Source organism: Alexandromys fortis, unplaced genomic scaffold (assembly GCF_014885135.2).
Source record: "Alexandromys fortis isolate MF-2015 unplaced genomic scaffold, M_Fortis_MF-2015_v1.1 scaffold_44, whole genome shotgun sequence".
NCBI classification, from domain to species: domain Eukaryota; kingdom Metazoa; phylum Chordata; class Mammalia; order Rodentia; family Cricetidae; genus Alexandromys; species Alexandromys fortis.
This window is the reverse complement of record NW_026067921.1, coordinates 4,100,313-4,120,003: the sequence shown is the minus strand read 5'-3', so window position 1 is coordinate 4,120,003 and position 19,691 is coordinate 4,100,313. Positions and strand designations below refer to the sequence as shown.

The 19,691-nt window shown below is 47.1% G+C and overlaps 1 protein-coding gene and 1 non-coding gene across 4 annotated transcripts in view; one reads left to right on the top strand and one right to left on the bottom strand.

The window, feature by feature from the left end:
* Positions 1-7,052: 7,052 nt before the first annotated feature.
* On the bottom strand, positions 7,053-7,159 carry LOC126501238 (U6 spliceosomal RNA). Its single transcript, XR_007591593.1, has one exon. It is a non-coding gene; the product is annotated as a U6 spliceosomal RNA (small nuclear RNA).
* An 8,794-nt stretch (positions 7,160-15,953) lies between these two features.
* Positions 15,954-19,691, top strand: part of Wdr48 (WD repeat domain 48) — a 37,507-nt gene continuing 33,769 nt past the window's right edge. The window contains exons 1-2 of one of the 3 annotated variants that reach the window (XM_050141570.1): positions 16,006-16,052; positions 17,632-17,749. In XM_050141570.1, coding sequence (XP_049997527.1) covers positions 17,732-17,749 — 18 coding nt within the window. In that variant the 5' untranslated portion in view covers positions 16,006-16,052; positions 17,632-17,731. Of the gene's footprint in view, positions 16,053-16,152; positions 16,417-17,631; positions 17,750-19,691 lie in introns of those variants that run through there. The other 2 variants (XM_050141569.1, XM_050141568.1) reach the window with 2 other exon arrangements.

Genomic DNA, 19,691 nt, shown 5'->3' with positions numbered 1-19,691 from the left:
AAGAAACTCCTTTCCAAAGCATCATGTCCTTAGATCCAAATTTCAAAGTCAAGGAATTTTCAAAATATCTATGTTGGATTAGTTCAGCAGCATTTATAAACAAATATCTTTTGGCAGCTGTTGCTCCTTCCTCAGCATTCAAACAATTCAAAGAGAGCATAATAGCATACAGTATCAAAATTCTCTGTGTATTTTCCATCTTTGTGTGCTTTATTTTAACCTTTATTTCATTTATTTTTACTTTTATTTTATATTCTCTGTATCTTTGTCCTGGAATAACTCTGTAGACCAGGCTGTCCTTGAACTCTCAGAGATCCACCCGTCTCTGCCTCCCAGGCATTGGGATTAAAGGTGTTTGTTACTACACCTTGAACTCACAGAGATCTATTTGTCTCTGCCTTCTAGGCACTGGGATTAAAGGCGTGGGCAACCACACCTTGAAGTCATAGAGGTCAATCTCTCTCTGCCTCCCAAGTGTTGGGATTAAAGGTGTGTATTACCACACCCAACTACTCTCTTTCTTCCTTATTTTTGTTTTTTACTTTAAGAACTTTTAAGTTTTAGCTTGCATATATTTTTAACACACTGTAAATCATTTAGAAATATTCTTTGTCTTTGAATCTCTTTTTACTGTATCTCTCTCTTTTTCTGACCATATGAGTCTTTAATTTACCAAGCAATATCAGTAGGACTAAAGCCGTGGCTTTCACGGCTGGATCCAGCCCATTCCTTAGCTTTCCAGCCTCATGGCTGAGGTACTGGCTGTAGCCATGTTTACTGCCACAACTCTATGGCATTTCAAGGTGCCTGCCAGCAAGCGAGCTACAACAGACAACACTCAAGTCCTCTCTCTGTAGCCGGTCCTCCTGCCTCAAACAGAGTTTATCCTGGCAGGACAGCCCAGAAAGCTGGCATTTTTAAACAGCGCAGCTCCTGCTACTGCTGAAAACTGAAAAGCATGCGTTCAGCTTTTCATCAGCACCGCTACCAAGAAAACATGCTTTACTCTTTCCCAAGCTTTCTCAGGCTTTCTGTGGACTCAGTCACGCCATGTTGGGAGCGATCTTCTCAGTCTCAGTAGGTCCCATTTATCCAATGAGGCCCTTACTGTCTGTGCTGTAGGAAGTGGTCTCCTGTGCCCACGTGTTGTAGAGTTTAGTTAGGATTTCTATCGCTGAGATGAAATGCCATAACCAAAACACAAGATGGGGAGGAAAGGGTTTATTTGACTTACACTTCCATATCGCTGTTCGTCATAAAGGAAGCCACAGGAACCCAAACACGGCAGAAACCTGGAGGCAGGAGTTGTTACAAAGGCCATGGAAGGGTGGTGCTTACTGACTTGCTTCCCATAGCTTGCTCAACCTGCTTTCCTAGAGAACGCAGGACCACCATCCCAGAGATGGCACCACCTCCAATGGGCTGGACCCTCGTACATCAACCACTAGTTAAGAAAATGCCTTAGAGCTGGGTCTTAGGGAGGCATTTTCTAACTTGAGGTACCTTCCTTTCAGATAGCTCTAGCTTGTGTCAAGTTGGCATAAGACCGCCCAGCACAACTGACCCCTTGTCAGCTCGACACACAAACACATCACTGTCAGCCACAACGTTCCCTTTCTCATCCAGCCCCAAGATCTCACATTTAAAACATACATAACTATAAGAGTTCCACAGTCTTTACAAATTCAAACACATTAAAATTTTCGTCCCTTTTAAATAGCTGATGTCTTTCAAAATCAAAAGTTCAGTCTCCTATTTTGGGCTCCAGACAGTTTCTTTTTACTATAAGCGATGTCCCTATATCCTGGGTGTGTGTGCGTGTGCATGCGTGCATGTGTGTGCGCGCTTGTGTGTGTGTGCGTGTGTGTGTGTGTGTGTGTGTGCATGTGTGTGTGTGTACCATGGCATGCATGTGGAGACCAGAGTACAACTTGGAAGAGTCGGTTCTCTCCTTCTATAACGTGATACCTCGATATCAAACTCAGGTTGTCAGGCTTGGCAGAAGTGTCTTTAACCACTGGGCCATTTTTCTCATCCTGCTTCTGTGTATGAGTTCTGTGTATGAGGGTATATATATATATACCCTGTGCATGTGTGGTGCCTGCAGAAGTCAGAAGGGGGCAGTGGATCTCCTAGAAAGAGACTTACAAAGGGTTGCGAGTCACCAAGTGGGTGCTGAAAACCAAATTCAAATACTGTGCAAGAACAAAAAGCAAGCCAGCTCTCCAGCCCCCTTCTTTCGCTTTTGGGACAGGATCTTGCTATGAAGCCAGGCTGGCCTGGGTGCACGCCCATCTGTCTTATCCTCCCAGGAGCTGAGAGCACAGGCTTGCACCACTTACACCTTGCACAAGCACCTTCGAAGTTATTGTTAATTCCCTATCTTACAGATATCATGCAATTTGTTTAGGATTGTCAAAGACAAACTATTTACTTAGTACATCTATTATTTCCCCTGTAGAAAAAAAAATCAGAATCTGGAGAACAGATTAGAATAAAGAAAGCCGGGACTATAGCCTAGCCGCAGAACACCTGTCTCACTTACACAGTCCTGGCTTCTATCCCCAACACCACACACAAAAAGAGGGGACGGTAAGAGATCCCACTTTGGGGCTGGGGAGATTGGTGCAGTAGACACACAGGCTCAGTGGACACATGGGACTGGGGTGATGGCTCAATGGTTACACAGGGATTGGGAGTTGCTCAGTGGACACACAGGGCTGGAAGGGGGTGGCTCAATGATTACATGGAGCTGGAGTATTTCAGTGGTTAAGATCACTTCCTGCTTTTGCAGAAGTCCCAAGTTCAGTTTCCAGCACCCATTTCAGATGTTCCCCACCCACCCGTAAGTCCAGCTCCAGGGGGTTCCATACACTGCTCCGAGGATACTCACATACCCCTTCCCATCTGTACATACATAATTAAAACTTTGGGAGGAAGACAAAAATTTTTGAGAGAGCTAGCACCTTGACTTTTCATGCCATCACAGGGAGACTGAGATTTTCAATTTTACTTGACAGATGGGAGGTGATAATGCATGTCTCTCATCTGGGGAGCATGAGAGCCAAAGAACAGAAGTGGGAAGCTTAGGCAGGGTGTGTGTGGTCGGAAGTGAAGAAACAACAGCCCCACTGTTCACGTGAGGCTGCTCCTGCTCCTGTTGGTGGGCAGCAGGGACAGCAGAGCTCCCAGGGCCCTTGGTCTCGGCTCCCTGTGGGACAGGAGAACTGTGCTTGCTATCACTAAGCTGATCACTAAAGTCCAAAACTTATTTTGAATTTAACCAGTTACATCCTGGACAGCATAGGCAGGTTAAGCCGATCCATGCAGACAAAGTTTTTCACCTTCAAAATAGAAATAAATGCTTTTGGGGAAAGGAAAGCATACCTAATTGGGGCTTTGAGATGCATGAGTTGAATAATACAGCATCCTGTTGTTGAATAAAATCGTTGTGCTGGTTTCTGCGCACCTCGGTGGTTTCCGTCGAAGCTCCTTCCCTGCCTTCTGCATCCCACATGAGAAGCTGTTTTCTCCCGTCCATCTCTGTGTAGGTCACCGTGCTTAAGAAGCTACGGCGCTCATTGCTTGCTTTCTCTCGCGCTCATTTCTATAGTCTCTCCTGCAATTATGTTGCTTTCCTGAGGACGGCTAAAAATGTACCTGCAGCGAGAGCTTGTAAATGCAAGATAAATGCTTGATGAGCTGCAATTAGGGGTTCCCGAAAATAAATACCAGGTGAAGGCTGGCACTGCGCATCAGAGAGCGCGGGAGAGGTGAGGGGCACATTCCCTGCGTCTTTAACAAAGGACCAAAATGAAGGAGATTCATCAGTAATACCGCCACTTAGAGATAACTGCCTTTAATATATGACATCATTAACAGAGGCTACTGACCCTCTGCCTTGGCAGACAGATCAACCCAAGTGTCCCAGAAAGCAATTTCAAAGGTGTGGGACACACAAAGCTTCCCCTGCATGGAATTTGTGTTTCAACATGACAGCTGTGGAGGAGCCCAGCCTGTGCGGGAGATAATGTCAGGGCAGAGAAGAAGAGGAAGAAAAGCCCTGTGTTCTCCCTTCCTTCCTTCTTCAGTCTTATGTCGGGGGCCAGCCTCGACAAAATTACCTTTCTTCCAGAGTGGAGGCATGGAAATTTAGAACTATAGTAAAGAGTACAAAGACACGAATGAAAATAATAAAACACAGAAACATATAGGGTAGTATCAGGAGGGAGTTTTTGTGAGTACTGAAAATTCGTCCGTGTTTAGTTTTCAACTGGTTAATATACCCCTGATTTCAAAAGGTAGGTAGCAGAACTAGGTAGGACTGCATTAACATACAAATTGAAAGTCTTGGGGTACAGTCACCCCTCAGGCCCTTGACTCAAGCCCTAGACCAAACACTCCGTAGGCAAACCACTCCCTGCGTGGAATCCCAAGTTATTTCCATAAAGGGACCTGGAACTTGGTTGGATCTTTAGACTTTTGTTTTAGGCAGGAACCAGCTACTTCCCTATTTCAGGAGCACGAGGTCTGGCGACTGGCCACACCTGTTGACAATAGCCTTGACTGAGCAGAACTCTGATTTACCTTTGTTTGAGTTAATTGTCAATGAACTAAAAACAAGTCCCAAACTCTCTGACCTTTGCCCTCTTTGGGCCTTCACAGTCTTACACACACACACACACAGAGAGAGAGAGAGAGAGAGAGAGAGAGAGAGAGAGAGAGAGAGAGAGAGAGAGAGAGAGAGAGGAATAATGTGTTTCAGAAGAGGTTAGCCTTCATTTCAATCCCACAGGAGCTCCGTAAGGTAGTTTGTAACACAGAGTCCACCTTGGAAAAGGCAAGGGCTTTTCCTCCAACCCAGTCAGACATTGGTCCCGGGCTGCCACGGTCAGGAAGGCAAACAGCGTGCTTTCCAGGTCTCAGTGGCCAGGGTGTCCTCAGCTGCTGGAGGGCAATCCCTAAGGCAGATGAAGTGTGGGGTGCAGGCTGCAGCACCTACTTCAGCTCAGGGTCTGTACACAGAAGCAGTAGAAGTGCCTGCTCCCTGCGCTCTTTGCCTTCTGACACAGGGCACCCTTCCATGTTCCACCCACCATGTCAGGTACTGGAGCTAACTTGCTCCAGCCTTGGTTATGTCTGAAAGAAGTTTCTGGATGCAAAGCAAGAGCTCTCCCCCCTCCCCCGCCCAGCCACATCCATAGGATGAAGCTTCTGTCTCCCTCATTTAAATATTGAGTTCATAACATCAATATGATGATGAGAGCATCAGGAAACCAGTGAGGAACAATTAGGAATTGAATAGGATTAGCATTCTTGGAAACACGGAGTGGGGAGGGGCGGGGTATGGTTCTCACAGAGGACCAGAGTTCAGTTCCCAGCACCCACATCAAATGGATCACAACTACCTGTAACTCCAACTCCAGACCTCTTACGCCATCTTCTGTCTTTGGAGGGCAACTACAACCTATGCGCGTGTGTGTGTGTGTGTGTGTGTGTGTGTGTGTGTGTGCGCACATGGGTGTGCGTGTGTGCTAAGCCAATGTTTAAATAAAACACACGAGAGCTTATTTCTTCTCTCCCTGCCATCTTCTTTGTGTGAGATGATACAGTGAGAGCTGCAGACTTGAAACAAGCGTTCCTCAGACACCAGCTCTGAGGAGGACTTAGACGTTCGAGCCATGATTTGTTCAGAACGCCACCATCTGAGAAGGAACTGCATTAGTTGCTTTCTCCTCCCTGTTATAAAACACCTGGCAGAAGCACCAGAGAAAAGAAGGATTTATTTGGGCTCACAGTTTTGGGGTGCAATCCACTAAGGTTGCAAAGGCATAGCAGCAGGTGGCTGGTCACGGCGCAAATGCAGTCAGGAAGCAGAGATGAACGCTGCTGCTGGCTCATGTTCTAATTTCCATTCACTCTGGAGCAACCAGTCCCTGGAATGAATGGTTCTGCTCACATTTAGGGTGGATCTTTCTACTTCAGTAAACCCAGGCGAGGAACCTCCCTAGAGACATACACCAAGATGCATCTGCTGGGTGATTCTAGATCCCGTCACAACGTTGCTATCACAGCGCAGATTGCCATCCTAGCGGTCTGCCATCTCTCTCCGCTCCAGGCAGCAGGTCACACAGGGAGCAGAAACAAAGACGGCCAGTCATTGCCAAGTTTAGTCTTGACGCCCGGTTAGAAGATCTGCCTGGATTTTGAACTTCTCAGTCTCCAGACCCGTAATAAATGCTGAGTCATCCCATGTACAATAACTATGTCATCCTAAGACAACTATCTTCTTGTTAGAATTATTTCAAACAAAGTATTTGAAACCTAGGGTTTGTAGCAAGCACTTGTACTCCCAGGCCTCCTGCGGTAAGACTGAGACAGAATTCCTGGATGCTGGCATAGTGTGAGGGAAGAAATGGTGAGCAGGGCACCATGTCACACACAAGATAGAAGGTGAGGACCAACATCCAATGATGTTCTCTGACCTCCAAATCCATGCTAGGGCAAGTGTACACACACACACACACACACACACACTACACATGCACAGAAAATGGCTTCTAAAAACAAGATACCTGAAATTTAAAGTTGCTCTTAAGATTTTTCTCTTTATCACTGTTTTTTGTTTTGTTTGTTTTTAGTTTTTGAGACAGGGTTTCTCTGAGTAGCCCTGACTGTCCTGGAACTTACTCTGTAGACCAGGCTGGCCTCGCACTCACAAGGATCCACCTGCCCCTGCCTCCTGAGTGCTGGGATCAAAGGTGTGCGCCACCACCACCCAGCTGTATCACTGGTTTTAAGTAACTATGGTATCCTCCATGTTGTTTTGTGTGTGAGTGTGTGTGCATGTTCACTGGAGGATCTTGAATCCATAAAGTTCTAGTTTCCACCAACCTTGTGGAATGTTCATTCGTTATCTCTTTAGCTTTTTCACATAGGGTTTTACTACACAGCCCAGGCTGATCTGCAACCTGCAATCCTCCTGACTCAACATGGCATCTTCAACTTTTTTTAAAGGTTTATTTATTTATTTATTTATTTATTATTTATTTTTAGATATGGAATGCATCACGAATTTGCGCGTCATCCTTGCACAGGGGCCATGAGAATCTTCTCTGTATCATTCCAATTTTAGTATATGTGCTGCCGCAGCAAGCACGATCTATTTATTTTTAATCATCTATTCATCCAGGAGAGGTGTGGATATCTCCATGGAAGTGTAGTGTCTGTGGGGGTTGGAAGAGGTTCTTGGATCCTCTGGAGTTACAGGTGGTTGTGAACCTCCCTAAGTGGGTGTGGGAACTGAATTGGGGTCTTCTGCAAGAGTGGCCGGCATTCTAGCTGCTGAGCCATCTCTCCAGCCCCTTCCGAGGTTTTCTCACGGTCTCTTTCTGCTCTTCCTCTCCTTGGGCACTCTTGCTGTGCTCCCTGTTGTGCACATTTGCTCACCCCGCAGAGATCTGCTACATTTGTTTGTGCTGCACTTTTTAACGATGTAAGAATGGGTAATTACTTATGTAAAGATGTGTCACCTCTGTTTCATTTTGCCTTCCAAAGGCACCTAATTGGTCTAATAAAGAGCTGAATGGCCAATAACTAGGCAGGAGAGGGATAAGCGAGGCTGGTGGGCAGAGAGGATAAATCAAAGGAGAAGTCTAGGCTCAGGAGGAGGAGAAAACGATGGAGAAAGAGAGGGACACACCTGTGGCAAGAAGTCAGTAGTGAGCAGCCCGCCAGATGGGCAGAAGCAGTGAAAGTGAGAATACAGAGGCAAAAGGTAGATGCTGAGAAACAGGTTAACATAGTTAAAAGAGCTAGCCAGAAACGAGCCCAAGCTAGACCGAACATTCAAAACTAGAAAGTCTCCACTTCATGACTTGGGAGCTGGCTGGTGGCCTAACAGAAAAAGCCTGGTGCATTGCCCTAGGTTTTTTCCTTCCAGTTTGTCCACACTAGCTCTGTTTGACCCTTTTTGTATATTCCACATCTGTACTTAATTTTCCCAACACATGTGTTCAGTTTTAATAACTACCTTAGCTTCTCTGTTTAATTATAGTATCTCTGTCCAGTCTGGGTGTTTCAACGGCATGATTTCTACCATCACTATCGGTCATATTTTCTTGCCTCTCCATTTGCCTGGCCACTTTGTACGGGAAGGTAGCAACTGTGAAATTTACATTGGTGCATATCAGTGGATATTTCTGTGTTCCTGAATTCCTGGGCTCTGCTCTGGAATACCAGTAAGTTACTTGGGAAGGGTTAGTTCCTTTTGGGTCTAGGGATTCAGTGTGTTCATTTGCTTTTATTTTGAAAAAGGGTTATGAATCCCAAGCTGGCCTTGAATTCACAGGGTAGCCAAGGATGACCTTAAACTCCTGATCCTCCTCCCTCTACCAGCCAAGTGCTAAAATTGTAGGTGTGGAACCCATGCCTGGTCCTATCTGTGTGACTATCTGTCTTATCTACCTATGTACCTCTCTATACGTGTGCATGGGTGTGTGTGCGCGCGCGTTGGCGTGTGTACATGCATATGCTTGAGCACATACACTGCATGGAGTGTGTATGGAGGACAACTTGTAGAAGTCAGTTCTTTCCACCATGCATGTTCCCTGGACCCAGCACACACACATATGATGGAGTCTGAGAAAGAGGTAAGAGGAGAACCTGTAGAAGCTGGTTCTTTCTTCTGACCTTGCGGGTCCTGGGAATCCACCTCAGTTTGTCAGGCATGGTACCAAGTGTTCCAACCTGCCGAGACATCTGTGGCCTCCACATGTAACCTTTTTAAATGTGGGTTCTGGGGATCAAATCCAGGTCCTCATGCTTGCAAGGCAAGCACTTTACCAACTGAACCACCCTGCAAATATTCCTTCTGGAGTGAGACTTGGCACAGCCACAGGCTGACTCTCTCCCAGGTACTCCCCACACATTTAGTCTGTGGAAAATCCTCACCAAGTGTCTTAGTTAGGGTTTCTGCTGCTGTGATAAAACACCATAACCAAAGGCAAGTTAGGGAATAAAGGGTTTATGTGGCTTCCACTCGCACATCATAGTCCATCACTGAAGGAAGTCAGGACGGGAACTCCAACAGAGCAGGAACCTGGGGGCAGGAGCTGATGCAGAGGCCATGGAGGGGAGCTGCTTACTGACTTGCTCCATGTGGCTTGCTCAGCCTGCTTCCTTATAGAACCCAGGACCACCAGCCCAGAGAAAACGTCACTCACAATGAGCTGGGCCCTCCCCCGTTAGTCACTAATTAAGAAAATGCCTTACAACCAGATCTCAACTGAATCTCCTTCCTCTCTGATGACTCTAGCGAGTGTCAGGTTGACATAAAACTAGACAGTACACCAAACTCTTATTCCAAAACTGTGGTACAAGATCTGTTCCCAGCATGCCTCATAGTTTCACCAAAGTGGTTGCTGTGGCCGGCTTACCTCTCACCCTCTAGAACTGAAATCCACCCAACTGCTCACTTACAAGCTCTCAGGATAGTCTTGCTAAAGATCTGCCTTAGTATGTTTGGAGTCAGTCATGGATTCCTGCGGAAGAAGAGAGGAGACACTATGGAGCCGACTGGGTGACCTAGAACCCATACCCTGACACAGTGGAGCCGGCTGTGACCTAGAACCCATGCCCTGACAGTATGGAGCTGACTGGGGACCTAGAACCAGTTCTCAGGAGACTTTTCTTCCTTCAGCTGCTCATGGCATCTTCTTTATACTCACCTGAGATTGCATCTTAAGCTGATTGTGACCCTGACTGTCAACCTGACAGGATCATTAAAAGACAAATGTCTAGGCATGTCTGGGAAGGACGGTCCAAATTTGGTTAACTCGGGTGGAGAGACCACCACACATGGGTTTGGGTCCCGACTCCAGACCCAGTATAATCGGCTGTGCCCTCAGGCCCCTGCACCAACTCTCCCACCAGCGTGGATTCCACCACTGTGGACTGCATCCCTCAGACTGTGGCCAGAATGAACCCTTCTATCTCAAGTTGCTTTTGTCAGGTGTCGGGGCTTTGGTTTTGAGACAGGATTTCTCTGCTGACTGGCAGTCCCAGAACTATGTATGTAGACACTGCTGGCCTCAAACTCACAGACATCTGCCTGCTTCCTCTTAGCTGCTGAGATCAAAGGCATATACCACCACGCCCAGGATCTGTCTGGTATTTAACTAAGAGAAAAGCAACTAATCCTACTCCTATCTCAGGCTAAACTAAGATAGAAGGCTGGCCATTCCCTACCACTCCCTCAGCTGCACTATTGGTACGTGACAGACACATTGGCTGTCTGCATCTTTACAATCCTACCAATCATTCCTTTGATCTGTCCCCATCATTTTCTCCAACAATGCTTTCCCCGTATAACTATAAGTACAGCTGGAGGATGAATTGCTAGAAAAGGAACCGCTAAGTCACTTTCTGGGTGATTATATTGAATTACCCTCTGAATAGGTAAACGATGGCTTTCCCACATCACCTGAACACAGTGTCTCATGAAACCTTCAGGTCTTTTCTGAGCTGTAGGAGAAAAGTGGTGCTCCCTTAAACACATATTTTCTTCATTATGAATAAGATTAAGGACATTCCCATACAAATTCAATCATCTCTTTTTCTGCACGGTACCTATTCATGTCCTTTGCTCATTTTTTTTCTATTGTGTTTTGATGTATTCTGTGTTGTTAGTTCATAATCATTCTTTGTATTATTAAAGAAACCAGTTCTTTGTTGTGTGTGCTGCAAATGTATTTCCCCAAGTGGTCCAGGGCAACCAAAGGAGGCCAAAGCACAGCTCAGTGGGCTCGGGATGCAGCTCCAGGTGCTCAGGACTTCACCCCTCCTCCTCGCACAAGGCCCCGGCCCCTCACCTTCTCATGCACAGCAGCTCAGCAATGAAGACCTAATTGGCTTTCAGGAGAAAAGGATGCATTGGACTGTTGCCATGGAAACTGCCCCTCCCACCACATTTACCATTCAAAGGCTTCTTTGGGCATTTGTGTACAACAAATTAGTGAAGGGAGATTTCCAGACTTGCGGGCCTGGTTTTCAATGCAGTTTGAAGGTGCTCGGAGGCATGAAGAATGCCTGTGGCTTCTGCTGGGAGATTACGAGGAACAGAATAGTATTAGACTCCAGCTTCGGGGGAGGGCTGATTTGTTGAAGATTTGGCAGGTCTCAGCTCTGCTTGTAATTTTCCTTCCTTCCTCAGCTTCCACTGATGGTCGTTAATCCACAGAGCTTGCTGGTCTCAGGGGTGGTTTATGTTGCCCAGCAAAAAGCAGGAACTCCTCAGGATATGTTCTCATCTGGACTCTAGTGAAAGCCAAGACCACTGAAGACAGTCCATTAAAACGTTAGGTGGGGTGAGGCACCAGAAGACAACTCAACGCCCTTTTGCCCTTTCGAGGCTGGGGGAGGGGTCAGTGAGAGTAAACGGGTGCTGCAAGGAACGAAAACCATGAGCATCACAGACAGCAGCCATGCTGATGCTGGTGCTCAGGGCTAGCTCGGAATGAACGAAAACCAGGAGTATCACAGACAACACCAAGGTTGATAATGGTATTGGGGCTAGCTCTACCGGTTCTAGGATTCCCAGTGCTGGTAATGGCCACTCCAAATGGAAGAAAAGGCTACTGGCTTGACTGTCACTTCCAAAGGACCATATTTCTGAGGCACTGGGTTCTAAACACTGTGGTTTCAGGGTTTTTGGTGCCCCCCCCCCAAGTGTGATCCTGAGATTAACGTGTGACTTTACAATTGCTGTAGCCACAGGTGTTTTGACTGCCACTGAGGAGGAAGTCCCCATCATTTTGATTGGGTGGGAGCCTCAAAGTACACTTAGTTTGAGTTTTAAAATGTACCCTGACACCTGGGGCCAACACAGCACGCGTGTGGGGGTCAGAAGTCAACTGGCAAGAGTTACTTCTCTCCTTCCACCATGCGGGTTCCCTCAGGCTTGGCAGCAAGCCCCTCTACCTGCTAAGCCCTCTTGACGGCCCAGGATTACACTTAAGTTTAATAACCTGCTATGGCATCTCCTTGGACATGTACAAGTCTGTGGGTAAAATTCACACCTACTACATGCTTCTGCCCCAAGCTTTAAAGCCTCGGCCCATAAAAACCACACGCCAAAAAGAGAACATTTGTGGCAGTGTCGTTACAATGTTTTTATTTTATCTCCTTGGTAAATCGTCAAGTTACTCCTCTTATCTATGGTGACTAAGTTTCAAGCCTCCCTTGGGTACCAAAATTCTGGGATGCTTAAGGATCTTATAAAGCACAGTGTGGAAGCTCCCTGTACACTCTAAACCATCTCTAGGAGTAAAATTCAAATGCTATGTAAAAACTGTTTGGTTTAACGAATAATGGTAAGAAAGAAACTGTATGTGTTTGGTGAATGTGCAATCTTTTTCCAAACACTGTTAATCTGAGTGGCTTACACTCAGGGACCTGCTGACCTTACCAAATTATGCTTTATTTTCACTTGTCCTCCTAATAAATTACGGCATTTTTATGAAAGAAAATACATTTCTTGTAGGGGTACTTTGTGACTTTTCATCTGTGGGGAACAAGTATCGAACATGCTAAGGTCTGTCCCAGACAGTGACTTCCAAATCAAGGACTGCATGGATGGCTCTCTGCTGCCCTCCAGTGAGAGATCTGGACTGAGCATTCACGAAACCAGCTCCGAGGTAGTGGCTGTGTTCAGGAATAAGCTAGCTGCTGCACACTGGTTTCTTCTCACTTGGAAGGGAAATTTCAAGACGGCATAAAGCAAGTCTCTCTGACAGACGAAAACATCATACATTTATGTTTGGACATAAACATCTCCAGTGTCTTCTTAGAGTTTCTATGGGAAAACACGGAGATTGCAGGGGATGGGACCCATATCAAGTGGGCAAAATAAAAACAATCTAAAGGATGTATCACAAGGATGGGGAGATAGCTTGGTGGTTAATAGCATTGGCTCTTCTTCCAGAGGACCAGAGTTCAGTTCCTGCTGAGTTATATCACTAGCCCACTTTCACTTTGAGAGGCAGTAATTTTATTGCACTTATTACATGTCAAGCACATGCTACACAATTATATGATTATTTTAATAGAGTATGTTTTACTCACCCTTAGACAACTTCATGTGTGTTTTCTTGATTTTAGGCAGCCCCAACTCACCTCTTCCATCCCCCCAAGGAACCCTATCTCCTCCTTCCCACTCCCCCAGGAACCCTATGTCCTTCCCCAACTCCTCTGGACACTCAGCACACTTCTCGCCTCCGTGTCCTTCCCGTGTGTTGATGGCCCACTGAGCACACTCAGAGCCGCCTGCTGGAATGTTCGCAGACCTTTGCAGTACCTACAGCTGCAGCGATTTCACTGGATGCTGGCCAAAAGACAGAATTCCGCAGGCTCCACCCCATTCTGCAGCTCTTAGCTCCTTCCACCCTTTGTCAGACGTCTCTTTAGGACTAAGCACTTACAGTCACTTATTGCCCACTCTCTGAGTCTCTGCTTTAACTGCTGCTCACCACAAAAAGAGGCGCCTCTGGCCATGGCTGAGGACAGTACCAATTCGTGGACAGAAACATCCAGAAGGAAGTATGACAACTTGTAGTTTAGAATATCAACAGTAGCAGGTTCCTCCTTGGGGCCATGGCCTCCCGAGCCAGGGGATTTACAGGACCAGGTTCAGAGGACCAGGCCTGAATTCAAAAGTAGCTGGTTCCCCCCGTAACTGTCAGGCCACCACACCAGCGGCACATCTTGCCTGGCAGGGTTGTCTGCAGGGATATCATGGATGCTCTCTCTTCCCTAACAGCCTGCACAGCGCCTGCACCTTCTTCCACTATGAAGGCTGGTCATCAGGGAGGAAATTTCCAGGTCAGTTCTGCCTGGATGTTCCTACGTTCAGCTACGAAAGTGTATAGCATCTTCAGCAATAGTGTCTTACTACTTAGTTTTGGCGGGCAACCAAGAACAGTAGCAATAGCCTGTATTGTTTGGAGGGCCTCTAGGGCTTCCCGACCCTGAGTCAAAGGAAGCTCTCCCATGCCTGGAATTGAGATTTTCATTTAATAAACCATGTCTTCTGGGAAAATAATCATCCATTGATGCAGGGTATCTATATTCGAATTTCTATTTTTGTATATGTATTTTCTTTTGAAGATTGACTTCTTTTATGTGTATGAGTGTTTTGCCTGCATGTGTGGGTATGCCATCTGCATGCAGTACCTGTGGAGGCCAGGAGAGGGCCTTTGGAATTAGAATTACAGACACTTAGGAGTGCCCAGGTGGAGGGATGCTAGGAACCAACCTAGCCTTCTTCAAGAGTAACAAGTGCTCTTATTTTCTCAGCTGTCTCTCCAGACCCATTATATTTTTAAAAATAGTTTACAAAGGTAGTAGGTTTCCATAGGGGTTATTGTTATGCCCAAATCCGTGAAGTCCCCGCAAAAGCCAATAAGGAGACCGAGTCCCATATGTAAAAGCAAAGAGCCTTTATTTTACTCAAGTTTGCAAACTCGGTCTCTCCACATGTCCAACACATTGGAACAACCAGAGAGCTCCAAGCTCAGTTAGAATTTTTTTTAATATTTTGTTCAGGATCTTTTTTAAATTTTTTATCATTTATTTAACTTTATTTTATGTGCATTGGTGTGAAGGTGTCAGATGCCCTGGAACTAGATTTTGAGACAGTTGTGAGCTGCCATATGAGTGCAATTCCCGGGTCCTCTGGAAGAGCAGTCAGTGCTCTTAACCCCTGAGCCATTTCTTTAGTCCCTGGAATTGGGTATTTATAGTAGTAAGGGCGAGAGTGAGGGGTTTCTGAGGTTTAGAACCCCTGATTGGCTGACATTTGTCTAGGGGTGTCCTGGTGAGTGTGTGCTGGCAGGAGATCCTATCTACAGCGGTTGGAATGCCAGGCATTTCCTTTGAATGGTCTGTTCTGAGTGGTGCTAGGTAATCTCAGATTGGGGTTCTTTCTGCAGCCAGCTCAGGCCTCTTATTAAATTTATCGATGACCGAGTTTTACTCTGGCCGGTGATAATGGTTGGAAGTAAAGAATCTCCTTTGGGTGACCTGTCCCTACTTAGCTTATCATGGCTGGCCCCCACAGTTATAATACTTTGGCCGTATTTCCTAGCCAAGGTGATGATTTGAAATATTTTGACTGTCTCCAATCAGGGACAATGCTAACATTACCTCGCTTAACTTCTAAGACCCGTATTACCAGCTATAGTGGCACAAGTCTGTAATTCCAGCACTTGAGTATGGGGTCTGGTGAGATAGCTCACTGGGTAAAGGTGCCCTCTGCCAAACCAGAGTTAGAGCCTCAAGACCCACATACTGAAAGGAGAGAACCGGCTCCCACAGTTGTTTTCTGACCTCTGAATGAGTCTGAAGTCATTCATACATACATACATACATACATACATACATACATACATACATACATAGCACACCCTAGCCAGCATATTCTACACAGTAAGACCATGCCTCAGAAAATAACAACAAAAAAGTTTTGCTTTTGTTTTTTTGTTTTTAATTTAAAAGCTACAAATATGGAGATGAATTGAAGACATGGCACAGAGCCTAAGAGCACTAGCTGCTCCTGCAGAGGACTTGAGTTCGACTCCCACAACCCACGTAATGCTTACGAACAACTGTAACTCCGGTCCACGGGATCCGACGCCATCTTCTGACCTCACTGGGTACTGCGTGCTCACAGCGCACATACATACATTCTGACAAAACACAAATAAGCGATAAAATTTAAATTAAAAAATATTCATAATAAAGCTGGGGCAGCCTCTCTTCTGCATGCTGGCGTCTGCGGCGGCTCTGCCTCCAGCAGCGTTACAGTTCGCACGTGGCTCCTTCTCCGAGGTGCAAGCGGCCGGAAAGCCTACGCCCTGCCTACCTTCTGCCCAACCAAGGGAACAGGGAGGGACATCCGCCGGCGCCGAGCCTCTCCCGGAAGTGACGTCGGAGTGTCAACATGCAAGATGGCGGCCCATCACCGGCAGAACACAGCCGGGCGGAGGAAAGTGCAGGTATGGCGGCCCGGCTCCGCAGCCTTGGCGACGCCGCCGTCGGGTCGGCTTCCCCCGCGGGCGGGCGGATGCCTCGGGCCGCGACTGGCGGGGTTCGACGGCCGGAGGATGACGGGGCGGGGCGCAGCCTCGCGAGGGGTGGGGCCGCGGCGCCAACGGCCCGAGGCGGCGGCTGGGCGGACTGGGCTCCCGCGCGGGCCCCGCAAGCGGTCGCCGGGAGCCGCCGTCCCGGGGAACCACCGTCCCGGGACAGCGGGCCTGCGGCGGCGCCATGGGCCTTCTGCCCGCTCACCAGCCTCTTCTCTCAGCCGCCTTCCTCCGGAGCGGCCGCGATCCGGCGGCGGAGGCCACGCGGCGCCCACGGGTGGGTGAGCCCCGACAGCGAGGGGCCTTGCGGGGGCGTGGCGGGTCTGGGCCGCACGTGGGAGCGTGCGCTGGAGGAAATGACAGTTTCCCCTCCTTTGCAGTGGGGTTCGCCTCCCCCTCCACGGTCCTCCCTGTGCGTCTTCCAGTCCGTCTCCGTAGCGTCGGCATAGCGGATGATGAGTTCCTTAACCCACAGCGTGGGTGTTGTGGGTTTCCCTAAATCGCTTAGGTGTGGTGTATGTTTGAGTTCTCCTTGCTGTCTTTGGGGCTGGGTCCTGGAGCTCATTTGACAGTACTTCCTGTCCTGAGCAAGGTCAGCCCCCTTGCACCACAGGAAACCAGGCCGGTGGAACCTGCCTGCTGCCTCCACTAGTAGCTCCTCTTACGGGTCAAGGGGCGTGGTGTTGAGGGCAAGAGGGTCGGAAATTCAAGGTCATTCTCTGGTACCTAACAAGTTTGAGAGCAGACCGAGCTACACGTCAGTCTGGCTCAAAAAAAAATAATGTTATCTGCTACCTTTTATCTTAAAGATGGAGGAATTTATTTTGAAGTCCTGTTTGCAGGTGTTTGCCAGCAGGTAGATTGTGTGCGGCTTGGAAAGGTGCATTGTGTCATCAGACAAGTACTGAGTACATAGATTGGGCCCAAAGAGGGAAAGAGATTGAAAGGGTTCCACAGTCACTAACACTCCACAGAAGAGGGGACCAGAGGACAGTAACCCCAACATAAGGTTCTAGACCTGTAAAATTTTCTGAATAAATATCCTCTTTAGATTCCTGATCTCACTGGCCATTTCAGTGTTCCTGTGTATTCAGTAGGTGGTTGTTAGTGACTGCAATTGGGCTGAGGAGATGGCTCAGTCTGGTAAAGGGCCTAGGACACAAACGTAATCTAAAATTCTGTCCCCACTTAAAAGGGAGCCTGGCATGTTGGTTGACATTTGTAATCTCAGCTTTCAGGAAGCAGAAACTGGAGGATCCCCGAAGCTTCATGGCCAGCTAGTCTTGCTGGTCAGGAAGCTCCAGGTCCAGTGAGCAACCAAGGAAGATACCCAAGCCAAGCTCCAACCTCCACACTCGTGTACATACATGTGTCTGCATGTGCTGTACACCCCCACACACACAAATAATAAAAAAAAATAAAGAATAAGTGAAATTAGAGCAATCTAAAATCCCTTAGCTTTCCCTGAATAGGTGTTGTTTTTCTTTTAAAGGGCATTCGTGATGGGATTGCAGTAACCCCAGCTTCCAGGCCAGGTGGTGAGAATGCCGTTTCCAACTAAGCTGTAACTTAGCCATGTTCTGCACACTAGGATGTTGGTTCTCAATAGAGTAAGGATTATCACCTCTCTCAGTTTGGGGGCAAAGGTTTAAAAGACAAGGGATGGGAAGGTGGCTTGGGGAAGAAAGGTGCATGCTGCCAAGCCTGAACACTTGAGTTCTGGGACTCACATGGTAGAATGTGAGAACTGACCATGTTATCCTCTGACCTCCAAAGGTACTTTGTGGCACCACCATCATTCATACACACACACACACACATGCACACATGCTTTAATAAGGCATCTAAAAGACAAAGCTATGAATATACCTCAGTGTAGAGCACTCATCTGCCTTGCACAAGGCCCTGGAGTTCAGTCCCTAGCATCTTAAAAAAAAAAAAAGTAAGACAATAGGGATCAAGGAGAGTAAAGATGAAAATGAAACACGGCAGAAGCAAAAACAAAACAAAAGTTTAGCTGTGCTGGGTATAGGCCAGTGCATGCAATGAGAGGGAGGAGATGGTGGTCGGTGCAGGGAGGGTGACGGAGGAGATGGTGGTCGGTGCAGGGAGGGTGACGGAGGAGATGGTGGTCGGTGCAGGGAGGGTGATGGAGGAGATGATTCTGCTCTTAACCACTCAGAATGAAGCTAGAGTGTGGTGTTCAGCACTTTGTTCAGCAACAAGCAGATTGTAACTAGACACTATTTCCTAACAAGAGTGAAGTTAGCCTGCTGAAGAGAAAGTTCAGAATTTGTCCGGTAGGTACAGGAACGGTGCTAGAAGCCACAGAGATGATCTCATCTCGTTGTGCAAAGAAGTGGGGACATGTATGCCCACTGCAAGAAGAGCAGTCCTGTCCTGCTGTCCTCCACTCTCTCAAGGCAGCAACTGTGTCCTGCGTCACCCTAGGGCTCCCCTCTCCACACCTCAGGTTAGCTCAGTCCTCCCTGAAGGAGCTAAGGGTCCTATCCTGACTCCTGCCCACTGGGTGGACTTATCCTCCCGTAAGGGCAGAAGTGACATTGCATGAGAGCCATGCCTGTGCTTTCCCAGTTTGCTGCCTGACTTATGTGACAGCTTACTTTAAACAGAGCCATAGCACTTACTGCTTTGTCTCCTGCCTTGACAAAACCTAAAGGCAGCCCCTTTAGTTCACAGTGCCTTACTATAAAAATGTGTTCTGTCCTTTCCTGGTGGCACACCCCTTCATCCCCACCCTTGGGAAGCAGAGGCAGGCCTGATCTACATACCACATTCTAGGTACCTAGGGCTACTTTGTGAGACCATCTCTTTAAAAGAAATTATTCTACAAAAATTACATATATATCTGTTGGCGGAGACCACTCATTTGTTTCCCAGCCGCTCAGACCCGAATAATCACACAGAAACTATATTAATTAAAACACTGTTTAGCCAGTGACTCAAACATATTTCTAGCTAGCTCTTATATTTTGATTTAACCCATTTCTCTTAATCTGTTTCGCCATGCAGCTGCGGCTTACTGGGTAAGGTTTTGGCTGATGTCTTTCTTCCTTGGCAGCTTCATGGCTTCTCTTTAACTCTGCCTACTCTCTTTATATATCTCTGTTCAGATTTCCCGCCTTGCTTTGATCTGTTCAGCCATTGGTTGAAACAGCTTTATTCATCAACCAATAAAGCAACACATATACACATATACAGGACATCCCACGTCATATGTCTTTATCTCTCTCTACTTATATAAGATTATTTTTTTAGGAGTCTTGTTATTGTGGAAAACTAAATAAACATGTTTGGAAATCTCAATGTATATAGTTGTCAAACAAAATATGAAATATTCATGTAGTGGGTTACTTTGCAATTATCAAAAAGTAAAACAAACAAACAAATAGCCAGGCGGTGGTGGCGCACGCCTTTAATCCCAGCACTCGGGAGGCAGAGGCAGGCGGATCTCTGTGAGTTCGAGACCAGCCTGGTCTACAAGAGCTAGTTCCAGGACAGATAGAGAAACCCTGTCTCGAAAAACCAAAA